Raw genomic sequence first — 20,615 nt, 5'->3', positions numbered from 1 at the left:
TGCATGCTGAGGAACAAACTGCTGATCATTGTTGTTGATTTGTTTGTTTGACCTTTACTGACCAGGTCATCCCACTGTGTTACAGTACATCAATTTTTTTGTTTGTTTCTTTTTAAAGAGACCCAATTAAAGAGCTGCTTTGTGACAAATATGCCTCACGTCTGATTTCCTGTACTCTAAATAGCTGATTCTTGCCATGTTTACCAAACCTTCCACAGCTGCTCATATTCTCCTCACACTGTGTGAGTATGTCTGGATATGCACATATGCATTTGTGCTTGTATGTCTCCGTAAATGGAGGTATCTCTGGGGAGTTCATTCTGCCTGTGAGTAGTAAGAAAGGTAGGTTTTCCATAACATGATGAAGCCTCCTCCAGGCTACAAATCCCGTCTTCCCAGTCATTTGAAGAGTGAGCTGGTCCCACTAGATTTTATCCCCCCTTGAAGTTCAAACTCATGTTAAATGACTTCCTTGTTCCTGTGCAATCTTTTTGACTATGGTGTTGAAAACCAGGTGACTTGCCCTCGGGCGAGGCTTTATAAAGTCACATCCTGCATGCTGCATGAGATCCTGTAGGCTAGCCTGGGTGTCTCAGACTTATGTCTAAGAGGTTTATCAGCTCGAGCCTTGGAGATTAGTCAGTGCTTACTATCAGGATGATTCCACTTCAAACTGTACATTTCAAGTCAATTTAGAGGTTACTCATTCCTTTTACAAATACAACAATAAAAAACCTCACCAGAGTGATTAAATGAATACATAACTTTATTTAAATAAATGCTTTGTCATAACAAAAAAAGACAAAGGTTAAAAGAGTACATAAATTACAAGTTGAATAAATATTACACAGTGATATTCACTTTAATAATTTGAGATTTTTTGTCTTTTTTTCTTATTTGTCTTATGTAGTTCCAAATACTGACCATTTTATTTCCCACTGTCCTCCTGCCACCGATGGGTCTATTTCACAAGCCAGTGAACACCAAATTATGATAACCAATTTTATTGTCTCATTACATCCAGAAAGTGTTATGTATTCAGAAAAAAGCTGTAGTTACTGTACTACTGAAGTATGAATTGTGAAGATGAGTTCAAACCATGTAGGAGATGAGAAACCTGAGGAAGTCACTACTCGCAAACAGGTGTGGGAAACAGGAAGTCACTGACATTACTAAAGGAGAGACTTTTTTTTGTTTTTTAACCCTGAACCTCAACCTGCTATCCAAACAAAAGAAATGAATACCTGGAACTTTGAAGTATTCACACCCTTAATGAATCTAGACAATAACTGGTCCCAGATATCAGATATTTCACTGTTTTTGGACTCAAGAGTATTAAAATGAACTTGGAACTCAATACTCTCCTGGTTGCGGTCCATGACTCCTGGTAACTGTCTTGCTAACTGTATCTAATGTCATGCAATTGGTGACCCCGTATCGGGGAAGTGGCTAGGCCCTGATTGTGACCACTGCCCATGGCGCTCGCTCTTCCTCTTTCCTCTCTCCTCTATCTCTTTCCCCCTCTCTATCTTTCCGCTCATCTCTGTGCAATAGGCCATGAGAACATCTCTAGCTGTGTGTTACTTTCGATCTATTTTTCCCTAAAAGATGTTGCTGTATTGGAGGTCCCAGGCATGGGCTGCACAGCCCCTGTCAACAAATATTACCTCAAAGCACCACCTTTAACAGGTAAGCACAAAATAACACAACATTTAGCTTTTGTGGCTGTTTTTTTTTTTTTTTTTTTTTTTTTTTTTGTGTTCCACTAACTTCATGATACCACATCTTAGGACGTTGTTGTGTATCAATATCAATAGTGAGTAACTGAAATAAGTGCAAGCTGCTTTTTTGTTTCGAAAGTGGTAGTGTGGATTTGGTGTTGGAAGTGGGGCAAGGAGACCTTGATAATATATTCACAACCGGAAGCCATTTTGGATGCACATATCATTTCTCTTTTGTTGAAACAAAGGAAATGGTTCGTTTACCTCCACACATCCTTTGGACTCCCCTCTCTGGCAATCATATACATTGGCATTCACAAGAAAAAGCAAGAATCTTAGCTTATTGGTTGTCAAAGAAAGAGAAGAGGGAGGTTTAACTGAGTGCAGTTACACAACAGTTCCTCACAAATCATTCTTGATCAGAATTGCCCCCGAGGTACAGGTGGAGATCACAAATGGATTCGCAATGTGTTGCCGAAACCATTCAAAGGACCTACCACATTCATTGTTCTTCTCCTTATCAGAACTAAACCTAGACCTTTTTTATCGTCATAACACGTGTCAGTCCCAGTGAGGGGCTGTCTGAAAAAGGAAACTGCCCTGCGTCACTTTCACGTCACTATTAAAATGTATTTGCATGTAGGAAGGCACTGTGACTTGCACACAGAGAGAGAACAACTCTACTTAAATGACCCTGTTATAACCTGTAACCTTTTTGTTTTGATCATGATCCCCTTAATTGTACGTAAGCAGATAAACTTTGCATGGAGGCGTGTCGGCAGAAGGTTTCCAGAGAGTTAGCTTCTTTGACTGCCATAGAGTCAAATGACTCTGGGTCCTTCTCCAGACAAGCTACATGGAGGACCTATTGAAATCGTTTACAGGCTAAAATCTTTTTTTTTTTTTCCAAGCACAATTAAATTGTTGTCATACTTTGTTTCTACAGGAAAAACAACATTCAATTACTATATTTAAAAGTAATACACCATGGTTACACTGTAGTAGCAGTACTGAGGGGAAACCATTTGATAAAGGAACATGGCTCAAAAGTGGGCGGTCTTTACTTCACTGAAGGCAAAGAAAACAGCACAAACAAAACCATACAAAACTACACTTCACACAACTGAATCAGAGAAGCAACCGGCCTGACTTGGCAAGTTTGATTATGCACTCAACTCAAAAGATCAAAGTCAGAAGTGAGTCCCATCACTTAAGCTGAAAACTGTAATCTTTATTTCACCAGTATAGAGTCAGCGCTCTCTAAGCTCTGTGTCGCCCTGCATGGCAGTGTCTGTTCAAATAGGCACAGTTGGCATATCAGGCTAGCTACATTGTCAAAGAGCCACTTACATAGGTTCATCTGTAACGATCTGCTTACTCTTTTGTTTCTGAACGCTCCGTGTCCCGAGACATACTTTACATTTTAGAGAAGGCCAGCCCCAAGACCACCTCAAGCGCTAGCAATACTTGTTGTGACAAAATCAAACAAAAGAGAAAGAAAAAAAGGACATTCTTTTTGTAATAGGCTCACTCCATCGTACACCAACACAGGCTGATACCACGCATTCGCACTGTACACATACACTCATTCATGCACACATTATTTTGTGAAGTTACACATATCTTAGCAGGTTCCCCTATTTATAAGTGCTCTGACAGAACCACATACCCAGATAGAGTCAACTGTTACAGCATATCCCTATCTCTCATTTCTTTTTTTTTTTGTTTGGAAAACAGACAAAAAAAAAAAATTACTCTGCCAATCGTCAGTTCCACAGTGGCATCTGATTCAACAGCCTAAAATATAACTGTTTTCAATCAATGTGCCTTATGCTTTTTTCTTCACAATTATTTTATGTTAATTTTACATCATACAAAGTGTTGTATTGAAACCCCCAGTTTCTATAAAAATATATCCATTGTGTGCATATATTTTCATGGATCTGCAGCCAGGGGACCCGGCTCACACAAGGGGTCCCATGAGCAATAGTCAAGGGATCTAGTAAATCTTCTGGGACTTTTCCCCTCATTCGGAGATGAGTGCTTGGTCAACAACAGAAAAGAAAAGAAAAAAATACAGGTGTCTTTTTTTCAGCCTGTTCTTTCGTTTGGATTTTTTTCTTCCTTTTTTTTTTCAATTTGAAAAAACAAAAATCTTGTAGTGAGAGCGGCGCATACAGGTGTGATTCAGAGAGGAGGTGTGGGCCCTGGGTCACGTGGTGGTTAGGGGGGCGGGGGGTGGGGGTAGAGGGCGGTCCTCCCCTTTTCACTCGTTGTTGCTGCTCTCCAGGTCTTTACACTGAATGTCCCCTCCACTGTAATCTGTCCCCGGGAGCTGAACGCCATACTTGTCCACACACCAGCAGATGCCTCGTTTGCGACCGCGAGATGGCTTGCACTGTGGGCCAGAAAACAGGATATAGTTTGAGGGAAATAGATAAAAGATGGTAGGGGAAAGCTAGTATGACAGTAACAGGGGATGAAAGTAACAATGTGATATTCTCCGAGCCCATGCAAGCATATCCACATGAAAAATCGTTGATATGTCATAGTGTCGCAGTGTTTTACTTGAAAAATTGTTTTCAGTATTGAAGTAAGTCAGGTTTAACTGTCGGGAGTCATTGTCGGGATGATAGTAACAGCTGTTTCTTTTGTATGTGTGTTAGAGCAAGCTCTACTCTGATCAAAACACTGCACCTACAGTTTCCCAGGACAAGGTTGAGGAATGTCTTATGTGTGGGGAGACATTCAGCTCCTCCTTGCCTGGGGAAGTGTGGGTGCAGTGTCTCTTTTGTCTGCACTGGTCCCACCAGGCATGTACTGAGGGCGCAGAGCACTATATCTGTCACAACTGTGACAGAGAATAAAAAAAGGGAATTTATCTTAGTAAGACAGCAAACGAAATGTGTTATTTTTAGACTGTTATACTGTGAATTTTCTTTAAAAGTTATACTGTTCATACTGTTGTAAAACTTTTGATGAAATTGAAAATTTTGCAATTACATATTAACAAGAACACTGTCAGATATTTTTAACAAAACAAGAATAATTTAAACAATTCAAGTTTATAGCATTGTGTTACTTTTGTCCCAACTGACAGGGTTGAAAGTAATGTGCAACCTCTGTTCAAAGTCAGTTATACCGAAGTCGTTCCACATTTGTACAAAATAGCACCTGGTATTGATAGAACACACATGTGAGTTGTTGAACACAATGAAAATTAGTTTCTGTCTGTAACGTTATCTTTTAAAATGACGTTTATCTGAAAAGTGTTACTTTCATCCCAGTTTTCCCCTACAAAGGTAGGTGTAGGTAAAGGCCCCCGGTCAAGAGGCACAGTGAAGTTCATCTGTTTGTTGTCAGAAAATAGATGATGGGCTATCAGCTAATGTGCTAGCCAGCCAGGAAAATACTACCACTAGTCAGTCACAATCATTACCACTAGCTTGGTTGCTAATGGTACAATAAATTCAGACAGTTTTTTCAAAAGATGTATTTTAACTTCTTTCTGTAAACTATTCCTATTTTGTGACAGAGGAAGTTAAAAGTGAGTTGTGCAACACAGCTAATAAGCTATGATAGCTTCCTCCATTTTGGACAGTCTCCATTCCCTCAAAGGTCAGCACTGTCAACATGACTTGGTCAAGGTTCAAATTAGCATGTCAGAGTTCACCAATGTTGAACTTGATACAAAAGATTTGCGCAGATGTACAGTACTTCGCTCCTGTGAGCTAATCCACTAAATGTGGCAAATACATTAATTGACAGAGCTGCAAAATATTGCAGTTTTAAAAGCTAGTGTGACTTAGCCTTAAAGGTGCAGCACACGCAATGGTGGGGAAAATGAGTAGACAACAAAATCAAAATCACCCCAAAGTAAAAAAATATATATTTGAAGAGCCATCTTAATGTAAAATGCGCAAAAATCAAAGACAAAGCGAACTCACCTGCTTGCGTTTGAAGAATCCTTTTCTGTCACAGTTGGGAAGGTACAAAGACAGAGCCATTACACGAGAAGTGTCCTTCATACCCTGAATTATACCATCCAGTTTTCTCCTGCAAGGACCCTTTGGGGAAAGACAGCACAGTGTTACAACCCAGCAACACGATAATTAGAGGCCATTCTGTGTTGGGAAAGTGAGAAGTTAATTAAGTTAATTAAGACTGTTGAACAACAATGCAAAGGGACTGAAGTTCACAATCACTTCCTTCAATCTCAATATAAGTATATTTTAGTATATTAAAATTAAAATTTAACAATTGAGTAAGTTGCCACATGAGAGCAGCTTGAAATGCTCTCTGCCACAGTGCTTTTTACTACCACTAGTAGTCGCCAAAGTCAAAAATCTTCAATACAACAGTGCTTTCAAACTAACATCCACCACCAATATTCAATACTTACAAATTCAGGCTCGTGCTTGTCAATGGGCAGAGGTGAGTAGTCCATAGGGGATCCCATGGAGCGCTGCTTGCCGAGCTTCCTCTTTTGCTCCTTGCGCAGCGCGTGAACTTTTTTACTGTTCACAATGTCTTTGGGAAGGAGTGGCACTTTAGCTGGCTGCAGCTCCTCTGTAATCTCTGTGGTCAGTGTGTCCTCATGTTCTCGAGACTCACGATCTACACCGGAACAAATAAATATATGGTCAGTTAATATCACATATCACATTGAACAGGCTAAAGCTTTACATGAATGCATTGACATCTTAATATGGTATGTGTAAGGAAGGCAGCTCTGAGTGACGTTGTGATTAAATCATAAACTGACAATTTGTGACAGATCATTGATGTATATAATACATATAATATTATACATATATACATATAAGTCATCAAAAACAATGTTTTTATCAGCATGGTCGGATTAACCTCTTATGATCATATTAGTCATTTTTAACATGTGTAACGTTTACTTGGACTTCAGGGAATAATGATTGTAATTTTCACAATTTTTTGACACTTTGTACACCGAACAATCGATCGATTATTAAAGAAAATAATTACCAGACCTATTAATAATGAAAATAATCATTTGTTACAGCCTAACAGTACTCCTATGATAGAATAATACCAATTTGCCCTCATTTTTTGTCTGCATTCTGATAAAACTTAATTTTATAACAAATGAGAAAAATATAAACAAAAACAATTCAGGTCTTAAAACTAGATTTTGACACAGAGTCCCACCATAGTTGATATTATATGATAACAAATGTGCAATTAATCAAGCAGTTAGATTATGTAGACAGTGAACCTGGGCCTTTGGGGCCCCTGGACAGTTGTCCATTTTGCCCAGTTGTTAATCCGGCCGTGTTTATCAGATGTCTGTTTGCTAGTTAATTTACTTTTTAATCTTTTTTTGTTACATTACAGTAGAGAGCTGACAGGAAATGGGAAGAGAGAGATGGAGCATGGCATGCAACAAAGGTCACTGGGGACATTGCAATTACACAGTCTACATCTTAAACCACTACGCCCTTTGGTTAATTGAGGTGGAGTATGTGTTGTAAAATTATAAGCAACATTAATTGATTATTTGGTCACATTGGAGCAGCAGATCAATCTGTGCTCACAAAATGGACATATTATCAACCTCATAATGTTGCTCTGGCACACATGTTAGCAAGTGGTTGGCTATTTACAAATGTAGCAGCCATTAGCATCCATTTGGAGTCATGTTTCTAGCCTGAAACATATCTGGCTCTTTAGCTGCTAAATCCTCCACTATGTTCACCAGCTAGAGACTTCCTTTGTCTGTCTGGTGTTTGGGGCTGGGCTGGTAGTGTACAGCAGGTTTATCAGTAATTCATGACATTCACTATGATCTTGTGCATTGTTCTCTGTGTCTAGAAGTACTTGACTTCATGATAGACTCTAGCAAATAGTACCTGAGGACACTGCAAGTTTTAAGTCTGAAGTTTGATTCAGTTTTGGGCAAAATGGTGATTGACAAGGCAAAGACTGATTGCCCATGGGTTACACTGGCAGCAGCCTACACCAAACTCAAATTACTGTTCGTCGGGGTTATTTCGTGATGAAACTGCTCTTAAAATTTTATTGGAACTATGATGTGGAATTCAGGAATGCAGAATTGCTCTGTAAAGGGTAATACATCATCAAACATATTTCTAATCATGTATTATGATAAACTAGTCAAATTTAGAGATGTTATTTATGTTTGCAATATTTTACAATCAGTATTGATAATACTGATTGTTATGTTAATTTACTGACTGCATAATTTGTGAAGTTCTGTGGCTTGTTAGTCCTTCCAACATAAATACAATACCAGGTGCTTTTCGGGGGTTTGCACCACCAAATGTTGCTTCCCATATGTTTACAGAGTAGGGGAGGCTGGAGCTCAGTCAACAGCTGATGAACTCCTACAGCTAACACAGGAGTTTAAACTCATCTTTTCTCAGCCAACCCCACTGTCCAACCCTCAAATGCTCTATTGTATGGTTATAAAATCCATTCATAGACAAGTTACAGCTGATCTGTATCCATGAGAACAAGAAAAGTACGATATATTTTGATATTTGTCTAATAATCTACAAACAACAACTTGTCTGATGTATTTAAGTACAGTGTTTTTCAGTGAGAATTGTTGGTCTTAAAGTTAGTTGAAGTTACACATACAGTATGTGCAGATACACGAGGCAGCACATGTTTGTAAGGACTCTACAACTTGGGAAAACTGCATCAGATGTTGCATTACTGCCTACACTGTGCCTGGAAAATTTGCTAACACGTTATCTGGCCTGCTAAACTTCAGGAGGGACCAAGGCCTCTGAGTGCAGTAACTTTATAGCGACGTGTCCGTATTAAACCGATTCAAATGTCAAATGGAGGAAAATCCAGTTGCTCTGTGGACTCATATAAATGCTTGTACATTTCTGTCACATTTTATGCAGTTCTTAAACGTAATTATAACTCCCCCAGGGGGCACTATAGTCTCAGAGATCTGAAAGTCCATCTTGATAGGATATTCACAGGTTGAGGTCCTTTATCCTTAACCTAGCCCCTCCCTCCCCCCTCCTATCTTTGGGGCTCAGCCTCTTAAGCCAGGACCCCCAGCCAGAGGTGCTTTGAGGCCACAGAAAGAAGCCCTCTGCTCCCCCCTTGGCTTAGCTGTACCATAAGTACAGAGTTATTGTGGGGACTTTGCCAGGCCCCAACTGGCTGAAGCGATGGTGCCAGTGGATGACCCTGGTTATATTTATCTGACAAGGAAACCCGCCGTGGTGCACAGGGCCAGACGCACTGAACCAGAGAGGAATGTTGGCTACAGACTATAGGCCAACTGCTATTGAAAGACAAATCAACTTCCATACTTGTATATAGGCATGGAACTGAGAGAATACGTTGGAAAATATGATTTAACAAGATGCCAACTTAGCGGACTGGCCTGTTAGTACACAGCCACCATGGAGAAAGGCACTGAGACGTAACAAGGACACGAACTCCGAGAAACTGATGTTCAAAGAGCCTGACACAGCATGAGCGTCTGGAGTCTCTGGTAGGGGAGGGGGGGGCAGGGTGATTACCAGAATTGGGTCTTTGGCTTCTGCGCTGCACTGCCGTCTCTTTGAAATTAATCTCACAACTCATGACTTGGCAGGCCTTGGTTTGTGTTTAGATATGTCCTTGTGTCTCCCCGCTCAGACTACGAGGCTATTACTTGCTATAAATAAATACGTCAAACAAGCATTCCTATGTACACCATGCATGTGACCACTGTGGAAAAAACTATTTTTTTCTGCTGTACAGTCCAATAATTTCTCAGCGCACTTGATTAAAAAGCCACATATTTGGCAATGAAATATGCTGTTAAAGGATACAGACTGTGTTTTTTTAACATGCATTCTTGTTTCATGTGTCTCATATGAGCATAAAAATGCCCAGAGGTCTGAACCATGGCCCACAAGTCAGTCACTTTGAGAGAACGTCTGTCTGAGAACAGCGTTTGGGGTGGAAAGGGTTTTGAATCTACACAAAAATGAACCTTGAGTGCAAATGAAGGTATGAGCTGATGAATTGATATTGTAGTGTTGTCGATTGTGCCATCCTCAGCCGACAATATGGAGTGTAGCTTTTGTAAACACAATAGCGTCTGACTTCTTTTCTCTTCCACTCACAAAATCACCAAATTCATCTTTTCTGAAGTGGGCTCTTCGGTGCAGCTGCAGAATCTCAGTTTTTCCATGCTCAGGGTACCCAGCTTGTAAAGGAGGCTTAGAGGGTCTGCGTTTAACTCCTGAAACTCAGCCAAGATGCTGGACAGAAGCCAAGTGAGCCAAGTCATGTGCCGCTCTTCCATTCAGCTGAGCCCAAAGCTGTGCTGCTATCTCTCTCCCTCTGCTCGAGCTAAAGATTTCATTAGGACAAGAGGGGCAGAGTAGCCAAAGGAGGTGCACCTGATACTTCTCTGTTTAAAAATTAACATCTGCACACAATTATGCTTCATGAATATCCCAAGTTTCTTACAGGCAACGGTCCAAACATGAAAGATAAGCTACCCTTCTTTGGATTTTTCTCTCTACTGGATCTGTAAGACCATAATAATACCATTTAGAAAAAGCCTGGACAATAGATTCTTCCACCTTTCATTGGATTTCCCAGCATTACACCACATTTGTTACGTCCTGCCTTTGATTAAGTCAGTCTCAGTGCAGCATCTGAAATTACATCTTTACAAGATGTAAGAGAGTAGTGAATAGAGGTGCTGTTTAATCTCAACAGGGGGTAGGACAAGATAATTATAGGGATAAATGAGCCTGAGGGCCTGTGTCATATAAAGCATGACGTTAGTAAACCATCCTTCAGCCTTAGACTGCCTCCGCTACTTAATATTTGAAGGCAAGGCCATGGCCTGATAACCCTGCAGTTTCTAGAGCAGAAAGGGAGGGAGGTGTGAACAAACCAGGCCCGCTGTGGAGTTTTGCAAGTCACTGAGGATGTGTGTGTGCAGCAGCACAAAAGTTGGGTCCTGATGACTAAACGAATATGGGTCAAAGAGGTTTTTCTAAATTGTGGCAAAGTAACCACTGCTAGAACTCTGTGGCAGCAAAAGAATTTGCAGTTAAACTGACAAAGTCTGTATCACTGGAGTAAAAAAAAACAAAAACAATGACATGGACAGTCAGTTGCATTTTCATTTGGTGGCATTGGTTTTGATTTGAACAGCTGATAAATTACACCTTGTGCACATGACTTGACAGCAGTGCACAAAGACTGAGACTGATCATTGAAAAGAGCTCCATTCCAAACCAGTTAGAGAAGTAAGAAAATATGCATGTTATCTAATGTTATGTCCACAAGTCTAAGGGAATTATGTTTGGACCTTTATATCCTGTTGTTTGAATGGAATTTCTGTTGTTCGGCCCTGTACTTGGTTTCAATCAGCTTCTCAATATGCAGGAAATAACTCTTCCCATGGTATTGTGCATACAGAATATGTTTATTACAATCAAAAAGTTTCCTGCGTTTCTGAATGCATGGTATAAATAGCAACAAGAACAATTCAAGGATTATAAATTGCAAAACAGGACTTATGAGAGGATGCAAGAATTCCAAGAGGGAAATGCTGCTGTATGTAACAAACTGTCTGACCTGTTTACAGCTCCGGCAGTGCAAATAAATGCACAGTCCATGTTGCACGCAGTCATATGAAAAGTACATTATCAGAGTAATGCGCATGGCCGTTGTACTGTACATTCATAATTTTGGTCTGAGGTCTCATCCCACATCTGAGTTTGGGTTTTCAACAAGCCACATGGACGGACGCAACCTCCTTTTGGGTCACCAACACCACAACACAATTGCTGGGTGTGACTATGTTCTAACTCCTCAGTGGCAGAAGCAGCTATTTTGGCGAGAGTCGAACGCTCCTGGATGTACCGTATAAAGCTGATCTCCGAGCAGTATAAAAAGAAACATCACGGCGGTTGAAGAACTAGCTTCAACATTAATTCGTGGTTAACACTTGCTTTGTGGGGTTTACAGTATAATGGCATGATTCACAGCACACTCCGCGAAGGGTAAACTGCCTATTTATGTGATATAATAAATACATCATTTGAAGTTAACATATTTTTTTTATACTGAAATGCTTTTCTTCTCATGCTTCTAATGTTATCAACACTGTGAATCATTAATGATACAGTACAGCTTATATAAAGTTGAAACATTTCGCAGGAAGCACTGTTCAATGCCGAAGATGTGCTAACCGACCAGAACGGGGAACAATAAAACGTCCACCTGTCTCACATTCTGGGTAACAGCTACATTTCAGAAACATGACAAGAGCCTTTATTGTTTTCCCAATCCTCAGAAACTAAGAGGCCTATTTTATATCCTGCTCACACTTGGAAATTTCAAAGACTTAGACTCCTCTCTGGGGTGAGGACAATGAGATGATTTCAGCTGCTCAGTCCTTTCTCCCACTATGCTACATGTAACCAGATGTTAGTGGTGATATTACAGCACACAGGTCAAGTCTGATTTCATGTGATACCATTTTAAAGCCCAGCATGTGGCCCTCCATGATTTTTTTTTTTTACATTTTTTTACCCCATGCTCCTAACAGAGAAAGACTACAGTGAGTGCTGATTTCTTTCGCAGCTGTTGCCACTAGCAGGCTAGGTGTCAGTGACCAATGAGCTGTACAAATACCACTGTAAATTTTTACAGGGAGAAATCAGGCAAGTGTGCCAAAGAGGTTATTGGCTTTCCAACGACAGCTCCAGTGCTGTAGACTGTCCCTATGATCACACTGTACCACAAAATTTTATGTGCAGACAAAACCAGTTGTACATCAAGTATCTACCTTTTCTTGGCATCACATTTTCTTCGACTTGTGTGCTTTTCCTTGAAGTCCTCATGTGATATCTTGACAAAATGACCTTTCAAATATTTCTCCTAGCACCTGCAACAGATCAGTTGCAGCATGCTAAGCTTTCACTGCACTGTCTCAGATGTTCAAGGTGAGACGGATGGAAAGCCACATACAGTCTTTCCTTTCGCATGAGACCATCATGAAGCTGTCAGGCAGCTGGGACCACACGTGACCAGAGCTATATCTAACGTGGCATGTCTGTAGGAGCACGCAACGTCTACAGCAGACATGGTGGCTGGTTGCCATTAGTCTAAGTGTACGGTCAGAGAGAATCAACTTTTTACCACTTGCTTTAGTTTCGCGGCTACAACCCAATAACCAGCTGTGTCAGTGACATTGTGGACATGGAAAAAGCAGATGGTAATTCTCAAAGTTGAATCGCTTTCTAAAAGTATGTGATGACAAGTGATTCTGTATGGTGCTTACAAATGAGAAGGCAACAGTGTGACATATGTGAAGTTCTCTGGCAAACATGCATCAGAAGTCTGCAGTTGCTTGACTTGCTGATGATTGTAAATATTAATGACAAAGACATGTGACATGTGAAAAACCACTAACTATTAAGAATGTGGCTGAAATAACTCAGAAACTGTCTGGCAACAAGTTAAAACTGCATCTACACACATTCAAAGAGCCAAGACAAATGTAAAGTATTAAAGTTGTCAGTAAAGGCACCAGGTTTCCTGTTGCTATGCTAATAAGGGGCATAGTATTTCTGTTCATGTGTGAGTCAAGTATTCTGGATTTGGAACCACCCCCTAATCATCTTTTGTTTCTTGGCAAGGAGCAATCTGTTAGAACATAAGGCCCTTTCAGTAGCTTGAAGGACGAGGGGCCTGCTGCCATGAAGTCATATCTGTTGGCAAGCTTTCCAGGGTCTGATTCACTCCTAGGGGGCTAACAAAGTCTGAGTGCCCCCAAAGCATGTACCACCTCCTGTGCCTTACAATCCAAGCAACTCCTGGGATCACAGTGCAAGAGCAAAACATGAATTAATGTACTGCTGGGACCTGAACCCAGACACAGAGTGATGGTGAGCATTCTTTTTCTTACATGAGCAGTAAAGGGAGGGGGGGGAGAGAGAGAGAGAGAGAGGACTGTAGGATAGCAAAGATTCCTCGCTCCCATTGTTTGGCTGCCCCAGTCAATATTTAGTAGGCTGCAGCTCTCGTGGCCTCCTGAGTTGTGGACACATGAGCTCCTCCTCCCTGTGTTTGCCTTTCTCAGCTGATACAGCACACAGACAGCTGCAACCCCACACCACAGGAAACTAGAAGCTCACCTCACCAGCTCCCATCCGTGGAGCTGTTTGACAGAAGGCCCTTGAGAGGAAAGAGAGAGCCAGAGGCATTCTGCTGAATCACTGCGTTGTGACTGAGCGCCCATGCAATGAATGCACTGCCAGAGGCAGGAAAAGATGCTCTGATTACCTCTGTGGGCCAACAAAGAAGTCAAGTTCCCTCTCTGTCTGTCTGTGTGTGTGTGTGTGTATGTGTGTGTTTGTGAGACAAGACTGCCTGAGGTGTCATCACTCACAACAATCACACACAATGCACACCCAGACACCCACACAGCCCCGCCCAAGTATACGTGAGAGCACACACACACTCACTCTCACACACACACACACACACACACACATGAGCTGGACACAGACATACAGGATTGATATCCTATACCTCTAAATCATTTCAGTTAATGTTGCTTTGGAAACTATAAGGTTTGCAGGGTATTTTTAGAACAATGGTATTCATAGACAGAGGGGGTGCTGGTTGCTCACTGGGTGCAAATATCCTAATGACTGTCCGCAGCCAAAATGAGCCCAGTGGCAGCCTATTTTATAGAATGTGGCTCATAGCCAAAACCTTTGTGGTTACCACCTACTTATCTAGTTGTTGACAAGCTGCTAAACCTCTTGAGTGACAGTGAACCTCTCTGCTACACCAAGAAATGTCTTAAATCATTCAAAAACCATTGGCTCAACTCAGTTCTCCCTCTGTCTAACTATCTCTCTCTTTTCTCTGTCTCTCTCTCTCTCTCTCTCTCTCTCTCTCTCTCTCTCTCTCTCTCTCTCTCTCTCTCTCTCACGCATACAGATTTAGTAGTAATCCGACTCTAAACACCATCCTAGGGGTAGCCTGCAGCCTAAATCTACCATCTAAATTCCACTATGACAAGACCAAAATTTTGGGAAGTAGCACCCCATTCCTGCCCACATATACACTATATTTTTCCCTCGTGCCTGGATAGATTTCATGTCACCACTTAGGTACGATATATTGGAAAGGCGCAAAATAGAGGGAAAAAAATGACTACATGATGCGCTCCGGCATGAGGATGGAAAATAGTGGGTTTGACAGACACTTGTTACAGTGCTGCATATTAAAGGCTGCAATCTGCAGTAGCCTGTAAACTCCACTTTGGGGTTTCCACGCTTTTTTTCTCCCAATATTCCTCACATAAACAGGCAGCCCACAGACCCATTTTCATAAAGTTTTGAAAGCGTTTCTGTCGAGATAACAGCGGAGACGCACGGTGGAAACTATTGGAATAAATCCGTTTAACTATTTGCTCTACTTTACAGTAAATACAATCATAGCGAAACTGAACATTCTTAATTGCGGGCTGCCTGGATTCTTGTCAACCTCTTCCCGGGTGTTGCTGGATGACCACTACTGTCCCGCACAGGAGGCTCAACTCAGCCGGGACATACCATGTGCGTTTAGCGGAGCGGAGCGTCGAGCCGCTCGCAAACAGATTAACAGCCACCAATAAGCCCACAACCGGAGAGCTTGTTCACCCCGTGTGAGCTATTAGTGGAAGGATTCATAAAGAGCAGCCTAACGCAACAGTGTCATTACTGTGGGATGCTAAGCCTGCGACACACTCAAGGTGCATTTCTGTCTCCACAAAGACACGAGAGGAGAGGAGGAATAAGCTCCCGCAGCCAGTTTAATCAAGGCAGTGGATAAAAGTTAATCAGATGGCACCTCATACCATCTGTCAAACAAACGGTCTGTCAGAGAGCAGTGGATCTGGCTACTCATGGTGTAACAGCAGCGGGTCTTTATAGGGAAGAGAAGGGGGGCACCTGGGGTCCTCTGGTGATGGATCAAAATTGAGGAAAAATAATCAATAATGTGTAATAATGTGCTAATTTAATGAATTAGTTATGAAACACACTCTCACTTTGATTTACTCCCGCGGACATTTCAATACCACACATCAGCACACATGGATCCCCGCCTGGGACAAGATGTCATCAAACACTGATTAACAGCCTACAAAGTGGACACTCTGCTGTCCTGGTCTATATGAGACTTTGGCATCGCCACTAATCGCTGCACCATCACACATTTTCAAGGAATCGTTTGGATCCAGGCATGCATTCAGGCGGACAGCCGGTGCGCGTCTTACCTATAGGCGGGTGGACAGGTTTGTATCCTTTCTCGTTGGTGCACACTCCCCTGCCGTGGAGAAGGGCGTGCAGGGGTTTCTCCTCCCCGCTCCTCGGCAAACAGCGGAGGCCCTGGGTGCACGTCCCGGTGTAAACGCCGCACGCCTGTCCCTCAGACAGGGCGCATGTTAGGCAGCAGCCGCAGCCCGGCTCCTTGACCAGCTGGCAGCCGACCGGGACCGGAGGGCACATGGACAGCGCCTTCTGGTCACAAGGCTCGCACGGCACGTATGAGCCCAAGCACCCGGACAGCCCCAAGATAAATGTCACCAAGAGGCAAAAACTCAGAAACATCGTTGGTGTTCTCTTCAGTTATAGCATAAAACCTCAAATGCGAAGAGGAGGGGAAAAAGTGGACTGGTCTAATGAACACAATGCCTCAGTCAGATAATCCGATTTTTAAAGCTAAAGCCAAGAGTCTTTATCCAAGAGTGTTGCTATCTATTTAAAAAAAAAAAAAACATTAATTGCAGGCTTTTCGCCGTGCACTGTGAAAAAGTTCTTAAAATGACCAATTTAAAATATGTGTGCTATTTTCCCGAGATGTCCTCTGCAGGAGCAAGGCAATTCTCTGCACAAAATCTCAACTCCTCTCCCCCTTCAATTTTGGACTCCAGTACTTTCTCCAACAGAGGTTTCCTGAGCAGACTGATCAACTTGAGAGCTGCCTTGCCTTTTTAAAAACAGCCGAGCCCAAACCCCTAACTATGAATACGCTAAACAGCAGGGAAGGGAGGCGCACTTGTTCCACGGCTTGGCAGGCGGCCAAACTTTTTTTTTTTCAGCAGCAGGATCGCTCTTTCACCCTGAAGGCTGAACTGATGCCGAGGTGGAAGAGGCAACAGCAGAAAACCAACGCAGCCCTCATCAAAACATTTCAGCAGAACACTCCTCAAAAACCTGCAGGCTTTTTTTTTTTTTTACTGTGTACTGTGCAGCTTCAAATTCTCATTAAAGATACTGAAACTGCCCCAAACAATAAAACAAACAAAAAAGATTCTCAATCTTAACAAAATTCAGCAATAAAATCTTATTTTTGTGTCAAAAAAGTTTTTTTTTCTCCCTCTCAGCGTGTGAGATAAATCCCAAAGACATTCCCAGAAACAAATGGTTGTACATTTAAAGTCTGTCTTGATAAATTGCACGTAAAGGAAACTACTTTTGTCTAACTTTGACAGTTCACTGGATCACTGTTCAAAAATACAATCGTGCGAACTACAGATTTTGGGGATTTCAAAACTGTAGGCGATTCCTGTATTCAAGGAAAAATCATTTCCTTACACAATGATTCTTCCGTTGAAGTAAAAAAGAAAGAAATCATCGGTAACCCCCTAGTTGAGTCATAACTGCCTCATTGTCACGGCTTTAATGGAATATCCTCACTACGGGGAAAGTACGAGGCAGAGTTAATCTAAAGTGCTGCTTTGCATTCGTTGTCGGAACAGATAAAAAAGTTTCACGCCTCACACTTGACTTACGTGTTCATTATTTAATCACTCACTTACATAATGGTTTGTAAAAGGTGCATGGATTTGCAATTATTTCAGTTGCGTCCAATTTATAATTCATCCACAGTAAACTGTTTTTGTTTGTTTGTTTGTTTAGATAACAGGGATACCTGCCCTGGTCTATAAGTCACCTTTAAAGCCTGCACCTGTTGCTTCCATTGGACACCATTTGTGTTACAAATGTAGCCAGAAGGGAAATCCACCATGTCCCCCCTTTCTCCCTCTCTCTCTCTCTTTCTCCCTCTTTCTCCCTCTCTCTCTTTCTCTCTCTCTCTCTCTCTCTCTCTCTCTCTCACACACACACACACACAAGCACGCACGCACGCACACGAATGAGAGAGAGAGAGAGAGAGAGAGTCATGTGCAGAGGAGAAAAAGAGAAAGAGTGAAAATGGGGGGAAGGATGTCACGAACTCTGAGATTTGAAGCAACAGCCTGACAACTTAAGTGCAACTGGTCTCTATTATTTTATAGCCTGTATGCAGAATAATGCTTGATTGCTTCAGCGTGTGCTCTTGCTTGCACCACATATGCACTCTAAATCAGCCCCAACCAGGGCTGTTATTTCCATCTCTGCAGCTTTTAGGGAAGATTTTCTTCTTCCTTCAGTAAGAGAGTGTCAGGAAGCTGTACGGTTGTTCATAGCCACTCACTGCTTGATAAACGGCAACAGTCATTTCCTAAACGTGGCTATCATTTTATCTAACCCTGAATTTGCAGCATGAGGATCCATAGAGAAGTGATTTACTCACATTAGTTTAGTAGTTGACCACTAGAAGGCACTGTTAACAATGATAAACTCTGTAGTGGTGCTTACTCACATGTCCTCTATACTTCAGAAATCAGTAGGCTGGATACTGTACAGTAGAGTAAATGTTGCTGTTGGATTGGTCAGTATGAATGTAAAATTGATAACCGAGTGTTTATATTAAACCATGAATGTTCTCCATGGATAATAATCACAAAATCTCACTTGTATGAAGTTGAATTCACATGGGCATTTCTAATTTTCTTTGGAATAGTTGTCATAAATGTCATTTGTTTTCACCACAACATTGGTATGGCTCATGCTTAGTGTTTCCTTTACTTCAATTCAGCCGTGATTGTTTAAAACTTGGTTTACAGACGATGTGTAAGGGTTCCATAACCACCGTTTACATATCTGGACAGTTTCTTTTCCTCATGGCTTTTCCTCTGGTTTTGCTTACATGCCTCCATCCATGCTATCACTTCCCATCTTTTGCATTCAACCATAAACATCTGGAGCGGACCGATATATTTTTTTTTTTTTTAGAGTTTTGCACAAAGGGACAGGTTCTGAAAAAAAAAAGAGGTCGCAAATTAATCCAGCTGCCACAGGAACTGCACAGAGTGACTTGTGATGGTTAAACTTCTCATCAGACAACTCCTGAGCGAAGGATTGTGGTGAGTCAGTGTTCCCTCCAAAACCAATGGGAGCGGCAAAACCCTTCAAGAGCAAACTAAGACATAAATCTGAGCTTCTTTGGCCAAACCCGAGCAGCGATAATCAACAGGATTAAGACAGTAAAGTAGAATGGATTAATGATGCCTCCACCAAATCTTAGCTAGGCATGAGACGATGGATGAAGAGTGAGGATGACAAATTTCAAAGAAAATATGCTCATAATACAAATTCCAGTTAAGGATGTACAATATTGTACATGTTACCATCACTAAAGAGACATAATGTTTTGCTTTGTTCAATAAAAGTTCAGATTCCACAGAGATCTGTTCATGCATCAATCCATCTGTTCTTCCCTCTGTCCCGTCCCTCTATCCGTCCTTCATTCTGACTTAAAGGAGCAATAACTTTAAAGTTTCATGCTGCACCTTAGTTTAAATTCTTAACACCTATGACAGAATGATTTCTTTCTCTGGTGGTACAAACACAGAAAACAAGATCTGAATACCTGAGGACTCATCACCTGGCACTGCAATGTCCCTGATTCCCTGATTGTACTCAAATTCTGGCTCTTTCAACTGTTCAACAGTGGCGCCGTAGTTCAAGTGAGCTGCCAGCATCGTGACGCAAGTCGACAACAGAGATTAAAAAGCTCGCCTCTCACGCCAAAACAAGAAAGTGCTAGGCAGCGGTAGTTAAAGTAATTTATTGGTAGACGTTTCTGTTGGATCTTAGCTATGATCAAGGGGCAAGAAGATTAGTAAAAGTCACACCAGAATTTTATTGTTTGTTTGTTTTGTTTTTAATGAAGTCATAGATTCATTAAAGCAACAAAAGTCTGAAAATCTTGCTTTTGTTGCCATCTAGTGGTCGCATTGTCCAAATTACATAACTGATGCACTGCTGATATACAATATGATGCAAGGTAGTAGTGCGCTATAGTGCAGTGGGACATCGCTGATGGGTGTGGTTTCAAGTTCACCAACTTTAAACCAACCGGGGTCAGTACATCAAAGATTTAAAGTTAAAACCTGTCTAAAGTGACGCATTTTGAATCCTTGGCCATTGATTGTCTGTTATTTTAAATCTGTGATACCTTTAATTATCAGACTCGCTACACAAGAATATCTCATCCTATCTTTAGATTCAACCCTAGTGCAACGCAGAACAATATTGGACAATTCTGCAAAACCTCAGATTACATTCAGTGATATTTTTAAAACAGTAATCTTTCCACAACATCCATGCATATCAACTACAGTATGTTTAAAGTTAAGGAAAGATTGTGGTAAATAAGCTATGGTAAAGGTACGGTTAAGGTTAGCAAACATCAGTAGTGTAAACGTTGTCGTGTCCATGTGGAATTACAGAAGATTTGGGAACAATTTAGCAGTGTGTGGGTACTTTTTGTTCTTTTATGGTTAAAGTTATGCAACTAAAACGGCAGACAGAAAGTCAGATGCGCTACACCCCCATCCACCACACAATTTTACTTTACAACTCTCTACATGAAGGGCACACTATTTCCTGCATTGGGACAGACTGTAAATTGTGAGCTGCGAAATAGTCAGTATGAATTTAATTCCTTTGGATACTGGGCTTTTCATTTGTA

At 41.4% G+C, this 20,615-nt stretch overlaps 1 protein-coding gene across 1 annotated transcript; it reads right to left on the bottom strand.

The window, feature by feature from the left end:
* Positions 1-748: 748 nt before the first annotated feature.
* On the bottom strand, positions 749-16,781 carry igfbp5b (insulin-like growth factor binding protein 5b). Its single transcript, XM_042427294.1, has 4 exons — positions 16,033-16,781; positions 6,124-6,338; positions 5,669-5,788; positions 749-4,119 (listed from the first exon to the last, which is right to left on the bottom strand). The coding sequence occupies exons 1-4, from the start codon at positions 16,364-16,366 to the stop codon at positions 3,988-3,990; spliced, it is 801 nt and encodes a 266-aa protein (XP_042283228.1). The 5' UTR covers positions 16,367-16,781; the 3' UTR covers positions 749-3,987.
* Positions 16,782-20,615: the final 3,834 nt, after the last annotated feature.

The sequence above is a fragment of the Thunnus maccoyii genome, chromosome 11, assembly GCF_910596095.1.
Source record: "Thunnus maccoyii chromosome 11, fThuMac1.1, whole genome shotgun sequence".
Taxonomy (NCBI): Eukaryota; Metazoa; Chordata; class Actinopteri; order Scombriformes; family Scombridae; genus Thunnus; species Thunnus maccoyii.
The sequence above is the reverse complement of the archived record's forward strand: the minus strand, read 5'-3'. Positions and strand labels throughout refer to the sequence as shown.

Coding starts and splice junctions, on each gene's coding strand:
- igfbp5b (XM_042427294.1), bottom strand. CDS start 16,366: ATGTTTCTGAGTTTTTGCCTCTTGGTGACATTTATCTTGGGGCTGTCC. Junction 5,789..6,123: donor ACAAGCACGAGCCTGAATTT/GTAAGTATTGAA, acceptor CTTTCCCCAAAG/GGTCCTTGCAGGAGAAAACT. Junction 4,120..5,668: donor GATTCTTCAAACGCAAGCAG/GTGAGTTCGCTT, acceptor TCTGGCCCACAG/TGCAAGCCATCTCGCGGTCG.